The sequence below is a fragment of the Sorghum bicolor genome, chromosome 1, assembly GCF_000003195.3.
Source record: "Sorghum bicolor cultivar BTx623 chromosome 1, Sorghum_bicolor_NCBIv3, whole genome shotgun sequence".
Classification (NCBI taxonomy): Eukaryota; Viridiplantae; Streptophyta; class Magnoliopsida; order Poales; family Poaceae; genus Sorghum; species Sorghum bicolor.
The window spans coordinates 58,685,274-58,704,503 of NC_012870.2; the positions used below are offsets into that span (position 1 = coordinate 58,685,274).

Sequence of the window (19,230 nt, forward strand, 5' to 3'; positions counted from 1 at the left end):
TTCAGAACTAGAAACTAACTTATTCGGTTTTTGTTTTATACTATAGTTTTTGGGTTAAAACTAAACCGAGAAGAGTGGCCCCCGAAGGTGTTGGGCCGAGCAGGTAAGCCACTTGGGTGATGTGCCAACTGCCAGTGCCAAGCTTGGTGTCTGGGCGAAGCTCCATGCTGGTGAGTGAGTCGGGGCAAGGCCGCCGCATGGTGGAGGTGCGCGGCATGCGCCACCGGGCTGCCGCTGCTAGGTCCTCATGTCGTGTATATCCATCATATCTCATCTTCCTTCCTCTGCTGGTGCAGCACAACCACTACTACGCGATGTGGAGAAAAGGAGGGTTACGGGACACGGAAAATGAGAAGGGAGCGGGGGCACTCGCCCTGCTCTCGGTTTTCGGTGCCCCTGCACGTCGAAGGGAGGTGGGATCCTCAGGATCAGCTCATGCGGCGCAGGAACCAAGGCTCTAGAAAGGGTAGTTGTATTGTCCGCTTTTTGACGGTGTGATAAAGGTTGTACGGTGAAAAATAACAGGTGACATGGCAAAATGAGAGGCTAGAGTAGATGGTGCGGACTTGTATAGTAAAAGATCTCGCTGAGCCATTGGGCGTCGCGCCTCCCACCTATGACTATGAGCCATGCCAACACCCACGCCTTCTAGCGTCTCCCCCTGTGTGCGCGTCACTGCCCTCTTGCCACTCCTCCATGCACCCACCGCCGCCTGTAGCCACTCCATGCACCCACCATAGGGACGGGGATGCGTCGACAGGTTGTTGCCATGTTGGTTCGGTGGTCATCACATCCCTTGGTCTAAACGGTTCCTCGGATTAGTTTGGGTTAAAACCAAAACTATAGCCAAGAATCGAGGTTTGAAGAACCAGGAAGTGAAGCTAAAGTTAAAAACTGAGAATTTGACTCAGTTCAACATAATTCGATTCAGATTGTTGGTTCTCAGTATAAAAGTGCCAACCCTACTATCAAAAGGGGCATCTAGGGTTGTTCTAAGGTCGGCAAGCTACCTAAAACACCCTTGAAACAAGATTGATTCTTGGTTCTTGTTCTAAGGTAGAAACTAAAGATAATAAATGGTAGATTAATTTTATTTTTGATCGAGTGGGTGCCCTAAATCAGTATTGGCCTTTATATTTGGTAGGGTTGGTCTTATGTAGTTTGTAGATCATTTATAGATTATTGCAACTCAAATTCTTTACAAATCTTTGGTTCCTACTTGAACTGGACAAAAGCGCCTTAGCCAACATTATACCTAGGCTTAGCCTGATTTCCTAGTGAACCCATAGTGAGTTAGTTTTGTTCGTAGCATATCCTGCCCTGTTTAAAGAGAAGCTTTCTAGCCTAAAAACACTCTAAGACCAAACTATTTTAAGTACAATACAAATAGAATACATCGTCCGTATGCAGTTCTAAAGGCAATATCCACACATATCGACCATACATACTTTACATCAAGCTCCTTGCAACATGCTCTTTAAATGCCTTGTAGGACCAAGGCGGTCGACTAGAGGGGGTGAATAGTTATTTCTAAAACTTAATTGTAAAGACTAGGCAATTTAATTGTGGAAGTGAAGTAATGATCTAGCTATGACTAGACCTCTCTAACCATTTCCTAGCACCCTAACAAAAGAGTAAACTAGTAACCAACTAGGGTGTTGAGCTGGTGGGAAGCACAGGGAGCTCCTCTACACATACTCATAGTGGTGAGCAAACGCTAAATGCTAACTACAAGCTATACTAGTAAGCAACTACATTAGCAGAAGAGCAACTACACAAGCACAAGATTAGTACTAGTGAGAAGCTAGTGTTGAGATATGTAAACCACAAAGTAGAGAATGACATATAATGTTTTTCTGTGGTTTATTGACTTGTCGATCACTTAATCCATGTTGAGGCGAGTGCTAGAAGTGTCGCTCCTCTCTCTCTCTTACTCTAAAGCCCACAAACTTAGGACTAATCCTCAAGGTAGGCTCCAATGTGAGCACTAGACTTGAGATGGTCGAATCAACTAGACACTCCAACAATCTTCAATTTTACTAGTGATGCGTGCTCTTTGTCTTTCTCTGACAGGGAGAGCTCAAGAACCCAGACAATGCCTTCTTAGGGTCTTTACATTAGTGGAAAAGATTTTACAAGAATTTCTTGAAATCTTCATTTGCTTCGGCCACTAGATGATAGTCATCCCACTCATCACGAAAACTCTCAGGACGAGCTATCTTGTTCTTTAAATTAATAGTGAACATCTGCTTCCTCCATTCTTCGATCGGTGGATGGCCACATTGCTCAGCAAGCCAATCATCATACTCAAACTACATATATAAAACATGCGTATGACCCAAAATTCAAATGTACACTATGAAATGTCAATAGAACTCAGGATAGTGATCATGTCACAGAGTTTAACCAAGTATTCATAGACATCTACCTGACAATGTGATAAGTTATGTGTGTATCTCTTAGGCCATCCACGTGCTTCCAGTTTTGAATAAAAAGCTTTCACATCTTCCATCATTTCTTCTTTAGATGGAAGCTTGATCCATCCAGATAGAACTCCAGCAACCCACTTACTTTGGAGTTCAACTAGTGGAAAAGGAATAGCCTGGTTGGAACAAATTAAGGTTTCAGATCTTAGAGAGCACCACAAAATGTGTGCGTGTGTGCACGAGCGCATGTGCCTGTGTGCGTGCATGCATGTGTAAACCGGTGGGGAATGACATTTTGCAGAAAAACTGACCTTCAATGGCAATCCAATGAAGGACAGTTGAGGTGCCACTTCCGGTGGGAAAACATGCTTGTATAGTGGATTGACATGGTTGTCATCCACAGTGATAGTGCTGTCATCTCCAAGGAAAGGGAAGTCAAAGAGGTAGCTAGGCAACACATAAATGCAAGAAGCACATTATCAGATTCAGCGAAATTAGCACAACACTATTCATTAACAAAGTGCTCCCACACAGGCTAGGAATTTAAAAGACATAGTCTTATATCGTTATGAATCTAGATTTTGATTTTCAAATCTTGATATTATTAGTTGCTATAGTTTTTTCAATCCTTGGGTTAAGTTGGAACTCTTGTGCTTATTGCATCTTTATTAACTCTCCTTTTGTAGTTTGCTAAAACTAGGTTACAAACTGCACTCTTAACTATAGCGTGATAACATAAATGGCCATTTAAACTGACATCACATTGTTCGAGATCAATGGTAAAGCTTCAAGTGAGATCTAAGATGCATATCGGTGCTAACCTTAAGAGCATAATTTGTGCCTTATGATCACTACCTACTCCAAAGAAATATTAAAAACCAGGAAATGATAGCAGCCTTTGGTCTCCAATAACCTTCCTCGATTTTTCTCAAGATCTCAAGATGTTTGCATTTCCTTATCAAAGAATCATATTTATTTAATATTGCTTTACTATAAAATATAATGATTTACAATTGTACTATCAATATGATTTGTCAAATGTTTTGGTTAAAATAAATTTATCTAAAATTAATATATATATAAATTATGTGTCTTGAATATAGCTTTAGACAGTTTGTTGTATCATTCATATATGAGTCATTAAGGAATAATTTTCATGATTGATGAAACATCTAAATTGATGTAGAGGCTCAATTAAAGACCTCTAGTTAGAGTTTCTAGGGTGTCTTATTTTTATTTCTAGTGCGATATGTATTTAGTTGGAACCTAGTTGTTACATCCCTTTATGTGTCATCATGAATTTATATAGTGGCTTTCAACTTTTGATCTTATTAGTTATCACAAGTTTTCAACCATATGTTAAGCAATTGTTCATGGAGTACTAATGTAACTTAAAATAAATTATCAGCCTCATTGATGTGTGGTTTGTCAAGGGAACATTTTTGCACGCTTGATAGCGATTAAAATAAACATCATTTAACATCATCAATGCATATGTACTTGGTCTACATGGTGGCATATAGTATTTTTTTTAATAGAGGCGGCATATATTTTGCTTACTTTCAATGTAGTGGTGTAGGATGTGTAATAAAGAAATATATGGCATATTTGATCGACATTAATTTATTTATATACTATCTTATATTTGTACTTATATGTCAATGGGAGATTTTTGTTTGTTTATTTTTTTCAGAATGGGTCAATGGTTTAGATACAAATTAAATTACTTTAAATTAAAGGTGTTACTTTCAACATGTAAATGTAAACATCATACTTTCATTTAATTTTAAAAAATAGATTGGGGATTCCCCTACTAATTCGGTAAAAAAATGACATATGTGTGTAAACAGAATGCAAATATAGGGAGTGTTGACGGTCCTTAAGTACTAAAATTAATAATTAAATAAACATGGAAAAGGATCAATATGCATCAAACATCTAGAATTAGGGTTTTATCTAACAGAATTTCACGAGCTTTGGTGTTTATCTATTTCTGCAGGGGGTTATCAGAGAATATGGAGAGAAGGCCCACATGTCATGTTTACAACGAGATAATTACGTGCCGCGCAATTTTCCTCAATCCAGAAGAGTCCAGAAGCCACGGGAACGAACGAGAACACGATCGGGCTCGGGGGCAGGGCGCCCGCCCACCCCCCTTGGGCGCCCGCCTAGGGTTAGAGTCCAATTAGGACTCTCTTTCGGGACTACGCTCCACCGACCTAAAGGATGAATCTAAACCATACAATCAATGTCGGTTTGATCCAACGGCCCACATTCACTTGAAAGGACTATATAACCAAGGCCTCTCCATCCCTGGGGGAGAGAGGAGAAGAGGAGAAATCATTATCAGAGGTAGCCATCAAAGTTAGGGTTTATAGCTTCTCTCCCACAGAGAATTAGAATTAGCTACTCCCTAATCCTTCAAGTTTAGAGGTTTGATTAGATAGCAATTAGAGAAGTAGAGCACTACGCTCTGGATTCGGATCTTCGGTAATAAAGATTGGTATTATTCATATCTTTCTCTAATTCTTTGTTCTAATTGCATTATGTCTCTATTTATTATGCTCTTAGTTTGCTCTAGTTCTATATTTGATTAGTTATGATTGATAATGAGTTTATGTATAAGTTTGCAAAGCGCTTAGCTCTTGACGCGAGGGAGTTAGGTGATAGATCACATGTGAGCGTGGTGCTTAGATGTTATTTATGTGCAAATGTATCCTATTGGTCGGGTCGTGTGGTAGTTCGCGATAGTGACAGCTTCGTTGATTCTTATATAGTCCACCCTCCGCTGATAGGACAGGCAGAATTTGTATTGCGGAGTAAGTCTTGCGATGCTCTGATTTACTTTAGCAATGTTCCTTATACATGAATGAAGAGTCTTTTATCTGACAAGTTCGTCCAGTTGTTGATGTTATCTTGATGAGTGTAGAACCACTTCCTCGCTTTTCCTTCTAGTGAGAATGGAAAAAGACGAAGCAGTATGACGTCTTTGTCAACTCCGTTGATGTGGATTGTGCTTCCAATTTCTAAGAAATTTTGCAAGTGTGTATGAAAGAGCATCTAGGCCCCTAGTGATTTCGGTGATTAATGACATTATTGATTACTATGACTAACGTGTGTTTTGCAGAGGCAAAATCATAGGTAAGGTCATGGTATATAGGTACTCGATGGACAGGGACGTACATGCCTACTTAATAGTGGAAATCGTTTCGGTTTTCAAAGGATGGTTAGACATCGTCAAGACTAGACTAGGTCTAAGTGCCATATGGTGAAGAAGGGCACTTAGAGTAGTTTAGGACTTTGTTTTCCTTTGACCGTACTATTAAGAGGGGCTTTGATCTAGTAGCTTGACTTAGGCAAGGCTTTAGGTTTAGGTGTGGTGCACACTTGGTAAACCTAGCACTAGGCAGCTCTGAGATAGTCCTTAGATCGAGAGGAACAAACTTCGGTTTGGAGCGATCGCGTTTCGACGAAGTTTGGGTGCCCAAAGGGGCACCGGACGCTGCACCGGACGCTCTGTGAGTGCGTCCGGTGAGGTCCCTAGCCGTTAGAACAGTGTGGTGCTTAGGGTTAGGCACCGGACGCTAGCACCGGACACACCGGGTAGCGTCCGGTCCCATACCCAGGGAGCTTGCAAAGTTCCCCTGAGCACCGGACGCTAGCACCGGACGCACCGGGTAGCGTCCGGTCCCATGCGCAGGGAGCTTGTAAAGTTTCCCCAAGCAACGGACGGTGCACCGGACGCTGGAAGTTAGCGTCCGGTGACCTGTCAGAGAGAAGTACAGTTAGCCGTTATGAAGCACCGGACGCTCGGTGCAGTGCGTCCGGTGCAACATAATGTGCGTCCGGTGACCCCGTTTTCAGTGGAAAACGGTTGGCCGACCTTTGGAGTTCGTGGATAGTATTTATACTCTTCCACCTCGTCCATGAGAGCTCTCTTGCCCATTTGAACATCAGAGAAACTTGTTGTGCAGCAAGAGAGTTGAAAGAGCCTAGAGAGGATTGAGATTTGAGTGATTTCTTGAGAGAATCCTTCTCTAGTGAGTTCCAAGAGTCAAGTGTGCATCCACCACTCTCTAGAGCCTTGTTTGGGTCAAGTGAGAGTTCTTTGCTTGTTACTCTTGGTGATCGCCATCACCTAGACGGTTCGGTGGTGATTGGAGGCACGAAGACCGCCCGGAGTTCTTGTGGGTCGCTCGTGTCAAGCTTGTGAGCGGTTTTGGGCGATTCACCGCGATGGAGTGTCGAAGAATCAGCCCGTAGAGAGCACTTGGTCCTTGCGCGGACCAAGGGGGAGCAAGACCCTTGCGCGGGTGCTCCAACGAGGACTAGTGGAGAGTGGCGACTCTCCGATACCTCGGCAAAACATCGCCGAGCACTCTCTTCCACTACTCCTTTACTTTCTAGCATCTACTTTGTGCTTTTACATTCTTAGAATTGCCATGCTAGAATAGGATTGGAACTAGGTTGCAAGACTTTTATCCGGTAGCTCTCTCTAGGTCACACTAGGCACAAGGGGTTGAATTGGAGCTTATAGGTTGCTTAAATTTTTAGAGAAGCCCAATTCACCCCCCCCCCTCTTGGGCATCTTGATCCTTTCAGTGTACTAGCATCTTCATGTGCCTTTCCACTGAAAGCTGGTTTTTCCCTATAGGCAAAACAACTGCCTTAAGAGGAAATATTGTCAGTTTCCAACAGCAGAAGACAGAAACCATTTCAGAAGCATGGGAGCGTTTTCAAGGATACATATCAGATTGTCCTCACCATGGAATGGCCACATGGTTACTTATGCAGACCTTTTACCATGGATTAACCCAGAAGGCTCGTGAGTGCCTAGTTGCATCTGCTAAAGGATCATTCTTGGAGCTTACAACTAGAAAAGCAGAGATACTTTTGGATAAGATAGCAGAAAACCAAAGCTGGTTCCAAGATGAAGCTCAACAATGTCATCAAATTGAAGAAATACCAGAAGAAGTAAATGCATTATCAACTAAGATAGAAAATTTGCTCCATTGGATTGACCAGAGGGCCAAGTTCAAAGAAGATCAAAGGGTCATTGAGACAACATACAAATATCAGCCTACCTCGAGTCAACCCAATAGCAAAGGTATGAATTCAGGTAATACTTTCAAGCAACTTTCATTAAAAGAGATAATTGCTCAACAAACAAAAATTAATGATGAAGTTAAACAAAGGCTAGATACAAATGAATTATCTCTAAAAGATATACACAATAAAATGGATTTTCTATTAACTGCCTTTGATGAGCGAAACACTCTTAATAAAAGGGTAGAGCTTAAATTAATAAAGTTAGCTACTGCACTGCCTGTTGCTACTAACATTGAGCAGGTAAAGAACATAACTACTAGAGGAGGCAAAGCCACCAGAGATCCCCCATACCCAAAAGAGAAACAAAGAACATCAGCACCAGTGCAACCAGCAGTGATAGAAGAAGAAAGCCCAGTTGAAGCAGAAGATCTGCTACAACCACCAAGAACTGGAGAAATGAGGAAAGATTTTTACGACACCAACTATTTGCCATTTCCTAGAAGAAACGGAGGACTGCAGTCGGATGAGTAGTTTGGTAAGTTTGTAGAGGTCATTCAGAAATTACATGTCAACATACCTCTGCTGGATGCCATACAGGTACCTACATATGCAAAGTACATCAGAGATATTCTTAACAAGAAGAGACCACTGCCCACCACTGAGGTTATCAACCTGACAGAAGAATGTAGTGCGGCCATCCTCAATATACCACCAAGGAAGGAGAAGGATCCAGGATGCCCCACTATTGATTGCTCGATCGGAAACCAACACTTCAACAATGCACTTTGTGATCTTGGAGCAAGTGTCAGTGTGATGCCAGCATCAGTCTACAAAAAGCTTGAGCATGCGACCCTAGAACCAACATCAATGTGCCTACAACTAGCGGATCAATCGGTTTGACACCCACTGGGTATTGCCGAGAACATTCCAGTCAAGATCAGAGATTTCCTAGTGCTAGTAGACTTCGTAGTACTGGACATGAGTCCTGACTCAAAAGTGTCCATCATCCTTGGAAGGTCATTTCTGAGCACTGCCAATGCCCACATTGATGTCGGGAAGGGAGAAATCAAGTTCAACATAAATGGACAAGAAGAACACTTCACATTCAAACCCAGACCAGAGAGAGACTCTACAGTGAACGAAGTTCATGAAGAACCACTGGAGACACCATCTCCGGAGGAAGGTAATTCAGAAGATTAAAAGATTTGGAGGTCTAGCTTGGGGGACCTAAAAATCCCAAACCCTCACCGGGAGGTAAATCGGTATTTCTCCGCATTATTAATTTTCTCATATTTAAATTCTTGCATAATTAATTCTTGCATTAGTCATATATATTCATAGCATTATTACAATAATAAAAAGCCCCATATAAATAATATTTATAGTGTGTAACAACCCATATTTATTAATTATTGTGGAGGTACAAAAATATTTTTCATTATCATTTCAAATAAGTTTCAATTCTCATAGATTTTCCTGCATTATATTTAATTATAGCAACCTTCTAGAAGCATGACCCACATTCCTTGGGTCCTACATGTCATACACCACACCTCACACACATCCCATCACATTATTTGATCCACCAACATAACTCCACTCACCAGCACTTTTTCCACCGGCCAACCACCACCATTGATCCATTATTTTTGCGTGAGAATTAAGTAGAGAAAGGAGTGGAGAAAGGGCAGCCAGGATGGGCACCACAAGTGGGTGCCCGCCCACCTACCAAGGGCGCCCGCCCTGCCCCCTCTTCCTCCTATAAATAGCCACCTTCTACCTCCATCTTCTTCACACAAGCATTCCAGAAAACCACGCAAGTTTCAGTTTCCAGAGAAGGAGCTCTTGTAGTGAAGTGAGAAGAGAGTAGATAGGAAGAGAAGAGTGGAAGAAAGAAGTTGGTAGTTTTTGAGTGAGAGAGTGAGTTTCACCTAGTAAGTAGTGATCCCGCTGTCCAAGCGGAAGTAAAAGTTGTTTAGGGGGAGGTTCTGCCAAAATAAAAACTTGTCTTGAACGACTAACCCCTGGACTACTGACATTCCGGACAGCTGACCACTAACATTTTCTCTCACATTTTCCACTAGTTGTGTTTTTGCCAACTTTTGTTTACAGGATGTTTAAGAAGGTGAAGAACGCAGGGAAGGCTCTCAAGAACATAGGTACAAGGAGTTCATCCCGACACTCCTCACACCCATCAGAGATGAGCATCGACCCGACACCCATACAAGCTCCGTCATCTTCATCTAATCAGCCAGTCAAGGTCCTCCTCAAGATAGGAGACCTAGGACTGAAGACCCGAAGGGAAAAGGAAGTCTACCAGCAACTGAAGAACAAATATTTCATTCACACCCCTACTCTTGATTCAATCTTACTACAAGAAACAGGTATGGACACTGAATTCGACTTAATTTTCCAGATGATAGGTTGGACAAATTTTTGGAATATAACTGAGCTGGGTTCTCGTCTTCTCACCCTTGAATTTCTTTGCACTTTACAATACTATGAGGGGGGAATTGTTTTTCGGATGTTCAAACAGGAGATTATGTTATCTTGGAGAGAACTAAGCAACCATCTTGGTTTCTCTTCAAGATGCATCTTGAACATTGACTCCGACCTACCTAACTTTGAGAGACACCAGTTTTGGAGAGAAATATCTAGAGATAATTTTTATAGTCAAGTCCGAACCAGTGACATGGAACACTCCACTCTTAGGATGTTTCACAAATGGCTTGGGTACAATATTTTCTATCGTGATGACATTAGGAAAGTAAGAGTAGGAGATTTGCAACTTTTATATGCTGCTATTAATAAAGTACCCACTTCACCTGTTACACTTTTAGTTTCTCATTGGCTTAGTGTACCCAGTCTTCAGGGACCAGTAGGATGTACTTCACTTATCACTCGTCTAGCCTCTAATCTTCACTTACTAGAAAACTCATCGTTGGAATTCATAGATGAGTTAAGAATTTATCATGGCTATGACACATTTAGACAAGCTCAGATGTTAAAGAAAGAGGGGAACATAATGTATATGCTATATGATGATAAAGGCAAGATTTGGTTACCTAACCCGAACCTTGGCCTCTACGTTGTTCAAAATTTTTTGATTGAGATTGCAGCAACACCGGTGAATCAGAGAGCTCCACAACGAGTGGCATCTGAAAGGATGACCACCCATCGAGAACGCATATGGTATGGAGCTGATCCCGGACCAGAAGAAGCAGCACACCTGCATTATTGCGACTACAACCCCCGAGTCCTTTGAGACCCATGGGTTCGACATGCGCAACCACAAGAGCCAACAGAAGAGACATGGCCGGAGAGCCAAGATCACCAGTGGACAAACCCGCCTTTCCATACGGGCAGGTACTACACTGATCCATATGGAGCTTCAGGATCCAGACCTCCGCCCCAATTTGATGCAGGACAATACTCCGACGCCTCCTACGCTTTCACGAACGACTACTACCAAGAGGCCGGCACTTTCTTCACCCGTACCGACAACACTCTCCTCGACATCCAGAACACGCAAGCAGAACATGGACGACTCCTGGAAGAGCAACAAAAATAGAACCAGGACCAGGCCACTGCAGCACAAGAGCTGAGACAAGATACAACAAGAATGAACGACAACATCACAACCATGATGCGGTTCTGGAACATCGGGTAAGACTGACATCAACATCCAGCTTGGGGGAGTTCCTCCCCAATTTATCAAGTAAGTTTTTATTTGCTCTTCTTATTTATTCTTTTCTGTTTTAGTATTTTACTTAAAAAGAAAAACTTAGAAAATCTAATAAATATTTTTTTGCTTTAATTTACTGCATTTTATAAACATGAAAACAAAATAAAAAGAGTGTGTAGATAAGTGTGCTTTATTTATCTGATAAGTGTTAATCTCTAGAAAGATAAAAAGACCAAAAAAATGCATGATGGAAATGATGAATAGTTGCTCTGTTTGCTTACTTACAAGTACCTAGCTTCTATATTAGAGATCTTCCAGGAATTACTAAAACTGAAATTACTATCTTTGGGAAGCATAAAACTAAAGTCTAGGTAAGAGAAATGCATGATATAAAGTTTGAGCTGCTATTTATCTTGTTTCTACTACACTAATTTGTGGAGAATTATTTTGGAAACTTACAAATCACATGATGAGTTCCTAGCATAACAAAATTCCTACCACAGCCATACTTGTTATACCATCTTTTACTATTCACATTGAGTTTGATCGAGCTGTGTAGACCCTTAGGAGCTTTCATGTGGTTAAATTAAGATATTCACTTGCACACATCTACTACACCACCCACCACCATTCATTAAAATTGCTAAAAAAATAATAATAATATATATATTATCACTCACTGTCCCAAATGTTGTTATTCTCTCTCTAAAAGATTCAATGCAGAAGAGGCATGGGTTATGCAAAAATATGCGAGGAAATAAAAAGGGGCAAGTACCCGGATCCTCAGAAAAGAAAGAAAAAGAGTGAGATGAGAGGTAAAAATGGACAAGTGTTCGGAGTAGAATTAGGGGTACAAAGATACCCACTTGAGCGGAAAAAAATGGACAAGTGTCCGATAGTAGAATTAGGGGTATCTACTACCCACCTGAAAAAAAGAGAAGAAAAAGATAGCCCATGTTCTCCCAAAGCAAAGATCAAAAAGAAGAGGAGAGATAGCAATATGAGGAGCAATGAGAAGTAAGTTTTATTATCACTTATACATTTTTACCATTACTATCATTTACACCATCACACATGCACATTTTGATTTAATTATATGCTGAGTTTCTTTAGGATCCATGGCTCGATTAGACAACATATGTATGAGCTGTTTTTCACTCCTATGAGCTCAACTTAAATATTCCATTAGCTATAGGTAAGTGACATTTTGGTAAGGATCCACAAATACCACATATAGAGAGACTTGAGAAAATCATTGCTGGGAACTTTGAGTTTTATTTTGAAAACTTATAAAAAAACTCTAGAACAAAGGTGAAGTATATACAGGAGGAATAGTGCTTGACTTAACTATTTTGTTTTTAGATTACTTAAGACTTAAGTGCAGGTACTAAGCTCCATAACACTTCAATCTAATCTGGAAGAATTTTATAAAAGCATGTGTGCCTGTCAGGAAAGAAAACAACGAAGCAACTCCTAATCCATCTGAGTTTAGCTGTTTGCTCAGGGACGAGCAAAGGGTAAGCTTGCGGGAGTTTGTTGACGGTCCTTAAGTACTAAAATTAATAATTAAATAAACATGAAAAAGGATCAATATGCATCAAACATCTAGAATTAGGGTTTTACCTGACAGAATTCCACGAGCTTTGGTGTTTATCTATTTCTGCAGGGGGTTATCAGAGAATATGGAGAGAAGGCCCACATGTCATGTTTACAACGAGATAATTACGTGCCGCGCAATTTTCCTCAATCTAGAAGAGTCCAGAAGCTACGGGAACGAACGAGAACACGATCGGGCTCGGGGGCAGGGCGCCCGCCCACCCCCCTTGGGCACCCGCCCAGGGTTAGAGTCCAATTAGGACTCTCTTTCGGGACTACGCTCCACCGACCTAAAGGATGAATCTAAACCATACAATCAATGTCGGTTTGATCCAACGGCCCACATTCACTTGAAAGGACTATATAACCAAGGCCTCTCCACCCCTGGGGGAGAGAGGAGAAATCATTATCAGAGGTAGCCATCAAAGTTAGGGTTTTAGAGCTTCTCTCCCACAGAGAATTAGAATTAGCTACTCCCTAATCCTTCAAGTTTAGAGGTTTGATTAGATAGCGATTAGAGAAGTAGAGCACTACGCTCTGGATTTGGATCTTCGGTAATAAAGATTGATATTATTCATATCTTTCTCTAATTCTTTGTTCTAATTGCATTATGTCTCTATTTATTATGCTCTTAGTTTGCTCTAGTTCTATATTTGATTAGTTATGATTGATAATGAGTTTATGTATAAGTTTGCAAAGCGCTTAGCTCTTGACGCGAGGGAGTTAGGTGATAGATCACATGTGAGCGTGGTGCTTAGATGTTATTTATATGCAAATGTATCCTATTGGCCGAGTCGTGTGGTAGTTCGCGATAGTGACAGCTTAGTTGATTCTTATATAGTCCACCCTCCGCTGATAGGACAGGCAGAATTTGTATTGCGGAGTAAGTCTTGCGATGCTCTGATTTACTTTAGCAATGTTCCTTATACATGAATGAAGAGTCTTTTATGCTATATATGATCTTGTAGATAACTAGAGTAGATTATGACTTAGTAGATAGTAGATAACTTAGAATCCATTCTCTAGCTAATCCGACGTCACATACATATATGAGGAGTAGTCTATTTTCTAATCGCTGTGTTATTTACCCTTGAAACTTATAATTCATTATTATTATCTTTATGGTTTACCCCCTGCTAAAGTAAGTGACTGTGTGACGAGTTTCTCATTAGTAATCATGTTCTTGCAAGTTTATCTCTAGTCTATGCCTTGATAGATTTTGTCCTCATCTTAATTTCATCTCTTTTGTTCTCTTAAGCAAAATTATAAATAACGATACCTGGAATACTTATCCTGGTGAAATGCTACAATGAGGTGTTTTATCTGTGCGCTTGCGAATAGAATAAATTATTTTCTAGAAAGCCTTTACATTTATAAATACCTTTGTACACTCTGGCACCATGCTGGGGATGACAACCTAGTATCTAAGTGGTGTTAGCTAGTGTCAACAGCGGGTTACTTTGTGTTATCTTTCATGATAACATATGTGGATAATTTAGATATGAAACCATTAGATCATTTCAAATTATGTTTCATAATGGTAGAGTGGGCAATTTTGATAAACAAATAGTAGGTTATTTTAAGTTATCTTTCGTAATGGCAGATACGGGTAGTTTAAAGAAATCAAATATAGAGGTTACTTTATGTATTTTCATAATGGGTAGAAGTGGCCATTTTTTATAACACGACATCTAATGGCTATTATTAGCAGAGATCATTAGAGTATACCAGATTAAAGGTCATATATGTTTATGATTATTGCAATTATTTTTAGGATTTATCTCTTTTTTTCCTAGCGCGTCTCACCGCGATTAATATGGTTTGGGTCTCTGTTTAGTAATAGTAAGAAAAGATATAAAATTAGGGGCTTATTTTAAATTATATTTCATATGGAAGAGGTGGGCAGTTTAGATACAAATTTAGACATTTGCTTCATGTATCTTCATAATAACAGAGGTAGGTATTTTTTATAAAGAAAAATAGATCTAATTTTATTAATAGCGATAATGATTAGAGGATATGCTTAAAGTATTAGTATTAGTATTACTATTACTATTACTATTACTATTACTATTACTATTACTATTACTATTACTATTACTATTACTATTACTATTACTATTATTATTATGAGAATCCTTAGGATTTGTTTTTTAGGCCAGTCTCAATGCATTTCATGAGAGTGTCATGCACATTAAACAGGGTGCCACGTAAGAGCAAGGATAATAATACAGCCAGCTGCTGGCTGTAAGGTTTCTTTACAGCCTTCTTGCAGCCCACTTCTATAATGGTTAGCTCATCACTATTAATACATGGTCCACTTGTCTGTCTCATAGAGTTTTTTGGTTTTTGTGTCTGAGCCGGCTGTAAGCTTACAACCCACTTTTACTCTCTCTTATCTTCTCTCTCCTCCACCTCAACATTTAGCCGGCTTACAGCCTGCTATAGGCCTTGTTTAGTTCCGAAATTTTTTGGGAAATCGACACTGTAGCACTTTCGTTTGTATTTGACAAATATTGTCTAATTATAGACTAACTAGGCTCAAAAGATTCGTCTCGTCAATTCCGACCAAACTGTGCAATTAGTTTTTATTTTCGTCTATATTTAATACTTCATGCATGCGTCTAAAGATTCGATGTGACATAGAATGTGAAAATTTTTGCAAATTTTTGTGGGAACTAAACAAGGCCATAATACTTGCGCTAAGCAAAATTGCTGACTTGACAAGGTCATTAAATAAAGGAGTTTCATCAGATGAGAGAGAAGTTTCATCTCCATGAAACTCATGTGGCTCGGTTACCTAGTTTATAGTCTTGGTAACTGTGCTATGAAACTATGCATTGAGACTGACCTTATAGCACGTCTCGTGAGGTTAGAATTAACGTAGAGACTCGTTTTGACCTCCATTATTAAATACTAAAGGCCTGTTTAGATTTGAAATTTTTTGGCCAAAGTGGTAAAAATTTTTGTGGTCAGAACACGCGAAAAATTTTAGGTGTCTAGTTTGGTAAAAAAATTTCTGACACAACTTGGGCTGCATGCATTTGCAGTTGTCATTGGTAAGCTTCTGTGGAAGTGCGTGCACAGTTGCAGCTCCAAAATTTTTTGGCCCCGTTTAGTTTCGAGGCCCCAATTTCACAAAATTTTTTCTCTTTGAGAAAAAAATTCAAATCTAAACAGGCCCTAAGATGGCATCCGTGCTTTTATTTTTTTTGTTTGCAACATAGTAAATAGGATTCTAGGGATACTAATCACTGTACCCAGTGCAGTGCATGATGACATCAGCTCTGATTGAGCTGCCATCTCGGAACACCACACTTCCATCCTCCCGTGCGTGGTCAACCTGCAGAGCATTAGTTTTCCAACAATGCATGGTAGTATAGGATATAGCTTCTCGTTAGATATATAAGCTACCCAGTCTATTACGTACAAACTACTATATATATAAGATATTTCAGGTAGAAAAAAACAAAACATTTTATAATTTGAAAGAGGGAGTGATTCGCCAGGATATATAAAATGAAGCTGGATTACCATGGAATGAAGCCACAGATTATCGTAGCCAGGCTGCTTCTCACATGTGGGAGGTGGTGCTGATCTATCGGCGACATGGACCTCTTTCGCTACGCATGCGATGTCTCTTGAAATGTCAAATGCACTTGCCGAGGCTCCGACTATGATCACTACCTTTCATTTCATTGCAGCACATAGTCTTCGTGTTAACCATATATATGTGAATGCATAACGGCAGCATATATACGTCATCACCGAGAGGAGAAGCACACACTTGGTCGAGAAATGGCTCCGGCACACGGTAACTGTAGCTATGCATCTGCTTACCTGGCCAAGCATCTACTCCTGCCGAAGTTCCAAAGTGTAAGAACGAACTGATTACATACCCAATAAGTAGAAACTGGACAAACGGTGAACTTGTTACAATTTAATTAGTGTGTGTTTAGATTCAAAATCTTTTTATTTTAAAATACTATAGAACTATCATTTGTATTTGACAAACAATGTCGTGGACTAAATTAGACTTAAAAGATTTGTTTCGTGATTTACAGTTAAATTGTACAGTTAGTTATTTCTTATCCATATCTAATGTTCTATGTATGTGCCGTAATATTCGATGTGATGAAAAATTTTTTAAATTACTTTTGGAATTTTGAAGGCATCAGGCCCTTAATATCTCTGTCGCTTTTCATGGATGATCCAAACACACTGTAGCGTTAGGAGGAGTGTGAAAAGAGCGGTCTATAAAAGTCTAAACGCGCGTCCTGCAATACTGTAGCGTTTTATGCATCTTGTGAACGAGCTATCTATTATCTCGGCGCGCGAGCTGCGGACGTCGTTAAAGGATGGTGGATGATGGAGTCGTCGAGGCCAGGGCCGGCCTTCCTCAGCTGTGCTTTATTTGCCGACTCGTTTCCGGGCAGCAGATCACCGGCCGGTCCACGAAGGTGGCCGGCAACGGAGACCATGCACGGGGCCGGCCGGCGTAGTCGGCTTGGAAGCACTGCTAGCTGTGCTCCGGCCGTGTGATCGAACTGTTAAGCATTGTGGCGATATATATATTACCGAGAATATCGGCGATGCGTGGCGCCGTGTAGTGGCCATTGCAAACCACGACGGCGTCGTAGAACTCCTCCTGGTCGTCTTCGCCGGCGCCGCTCCCCTTCTCTCCAAGCTTCCTAGACGTCACCGCCCACCTCCCGTCGTCGCTCCCCCTCCGCACCCTGACCACCTCCGTCTCGAAGCGGACGAGGCGGAGCAGATCGAACCGCCGCGCGAACGCCTCCAGGTACCGGAGGACCTCCTCGTGTCCGGGGAACCTGCGGGGGTCCTGACAGCGACAGCCCGCGGCGGCGAAGGGGAAGTCGAGGAACCCCATGGCCTCGCGTGGCACGTTGGTGCGGAGCGATGCGTAGAGGCTGCTGGAGCCGCTGTTCTTATGAGTCGCCGCGGCGCCGAGCGGGGCGGGGGGCGTGTAGAGCCAGGTACCTCCAACGGCGGCGGCGCGCTCGAAGACGACGGGCGTGTGGCCCTCGCGGCGTAGCTCGCGGGAGGCCGCCAGGCCCGCCGCGCCCGCCCCGACGACGGCGAATCGGAGGGGAGCCGTCGACGGCATGGGGAGCAGCAGTGGAGTGGGCATTGTTGGGAATTGGAACGACGCGAGTGGCGGGTGCGGTGGTCTGAGCCTTTGAGCTGAGGGTGGTCCGGCCGGCATAGGGGTTGGTGTTGGACTGTTGGTGATGAAGTAGGCTTTACACATAGGGTTGTCGTGTGTCGCCTGCTCGAGTGTTTATTATCGGGACCCCAGTCATATCCTGGGCATGCGAGACGCCGAACGCCGATGGCACCGAGGTCTAGCGCCGCAACCGGCGCCTAGTTTAGAGGAGGTCAGGGAGCTGATCCGCGCGTCATGCGCGGGGGCCGGGGAGGACGGGCTCCGGCCGGACGTCGTCGTCGTCTCCTACAACGCGCTGATGCCCGGCGTTGGCGTGGCACAACACAATCATCACAAAATATATATAGTGGACGAGACCATGGAAGGTGCAGGGCAGCCTGAAGGCCATGCAGGAAGCGGACGTGGTGCTAGCCTGGGACTACGTGGTGGCTAAAGGTGTCATCACTCTCCCACTTATTGAATTCGCTTTAAACAATGTGTAAACACATATCTCAATGCGAACTCTCACACTCATTGGATTGACTTTAAAAATATGTGTAAACACATATCTGAATGCAAAACTACTTTAAAATATGTGTTTTTACACTTCTCAAAGCGAATCTAGTGGATGAGAAAGTGAGAGCATGTGCCCTTAAGGTTCAAAAAATTTGCCTGCTGCGTGGTAGGCACGCAGGATGGTGGTTGGAGGCGGAAGACGTGTTCTACACTTCTACGCCATAGTGGAGTACTCGAAGTTGGCCGACATCAGAACAATGCATGGCATCAAGGACGCTGGCAAGGCGCGCATGGTGAGGCCGGTTCGGGTTAGTGGTCGGCCATAAGCAGCGGGCTCTTATTGTTGGTGGTCTGCCTACACAGTTCCATGAGTGAAGGGTGGTCCGGCCGGCATAGGGGTTGGTGTTGATGATGAAGTAGGCTTACACATAGGGTTGTCGCGTGTCGCCTGCTCGAGTGTTTATTATCGGGACCCCAGTCGGATCCTGGGCATGCGAGACGCCAAACGCCGATGGCACCAAGGTCTAGCGCCGCAACCGACGCCTAGCTTGGAGGAGGTCAGGGAGCTGATCCGCGCGTCATGCGCGGGGGCCGGGGGGGCTCTGGTCGGACGTCGTCGTCTCCTACAACGCGCTGATGCCCGACGTTGGCGTGGCACAACACAATCATCACAAAATATATATAGTGGACGAGACCATGGAAGGTGCAGGGCAGCCTGGAGGCCATGCAGCAAGCGGACGTGGTGCCAGCCTGGGACTGCGTGGTGGCTAAAGGTGTCATCACTCTCCCAC

At 42.3% G+C, this 19,230-nt stretch overlaps 1 protein-coding gene across 1 annotated transcript; it reads right to left on the bottom strand.

The window, feature by feature from the left end:
- LOC8058752 (flavin-containing monooxygenase FMO GS-OX-like 2) lies at positions 1,948–17,884 on the bottom strand. The gene is made up of 7 exons (XM_021451423.1): positions 17,335–17,884; positions 16,544–16,614; positions 16,291–16,443; positions 16,017–16,099; positions 2,738–2,873; positions 2,429–2,602; positions 1,948–2,312 (listed from the first exon to the last, which is right to left on the bottom strand). The coding sequence occupies exons 1-7, from the start codon at positions 17,882–17,884 to the stop codon at positions 2,133–2,135; spliced, it is 1,347 nt and encodes a 448-aa protein (XP_021307098.1). The 3' UTR covers positions 1,948–2,132.

What these genes read in the sequence shown, in the direction of transcription:
- LOC8058752 (XM_021451423.1), bottom strand. Translation starts at nt 17,884, where the DNA reads ATGCCGTCGACGGCTCCCCTCCGATTCGCCGTCGTCGGGGCGGGCGCG. An exon ending in TCATTGGATTGCCATTGAAG is followed by an intron (nt 2,603 to 2,737) that starts GTCAGTTTTTCT and finishes TGTTCCAACCAG; the next exon opens with GCTATTCCTTTTCCACTAGT. An exon ending in ATAACTTATCACATTGTCAG is followed by an intron (nt 2,313 to 2,428) that starts GTAGATGTCTAT and finishes TTATATATGTAG; the next exon opens with TTTGAGTATGATGATTGGCT.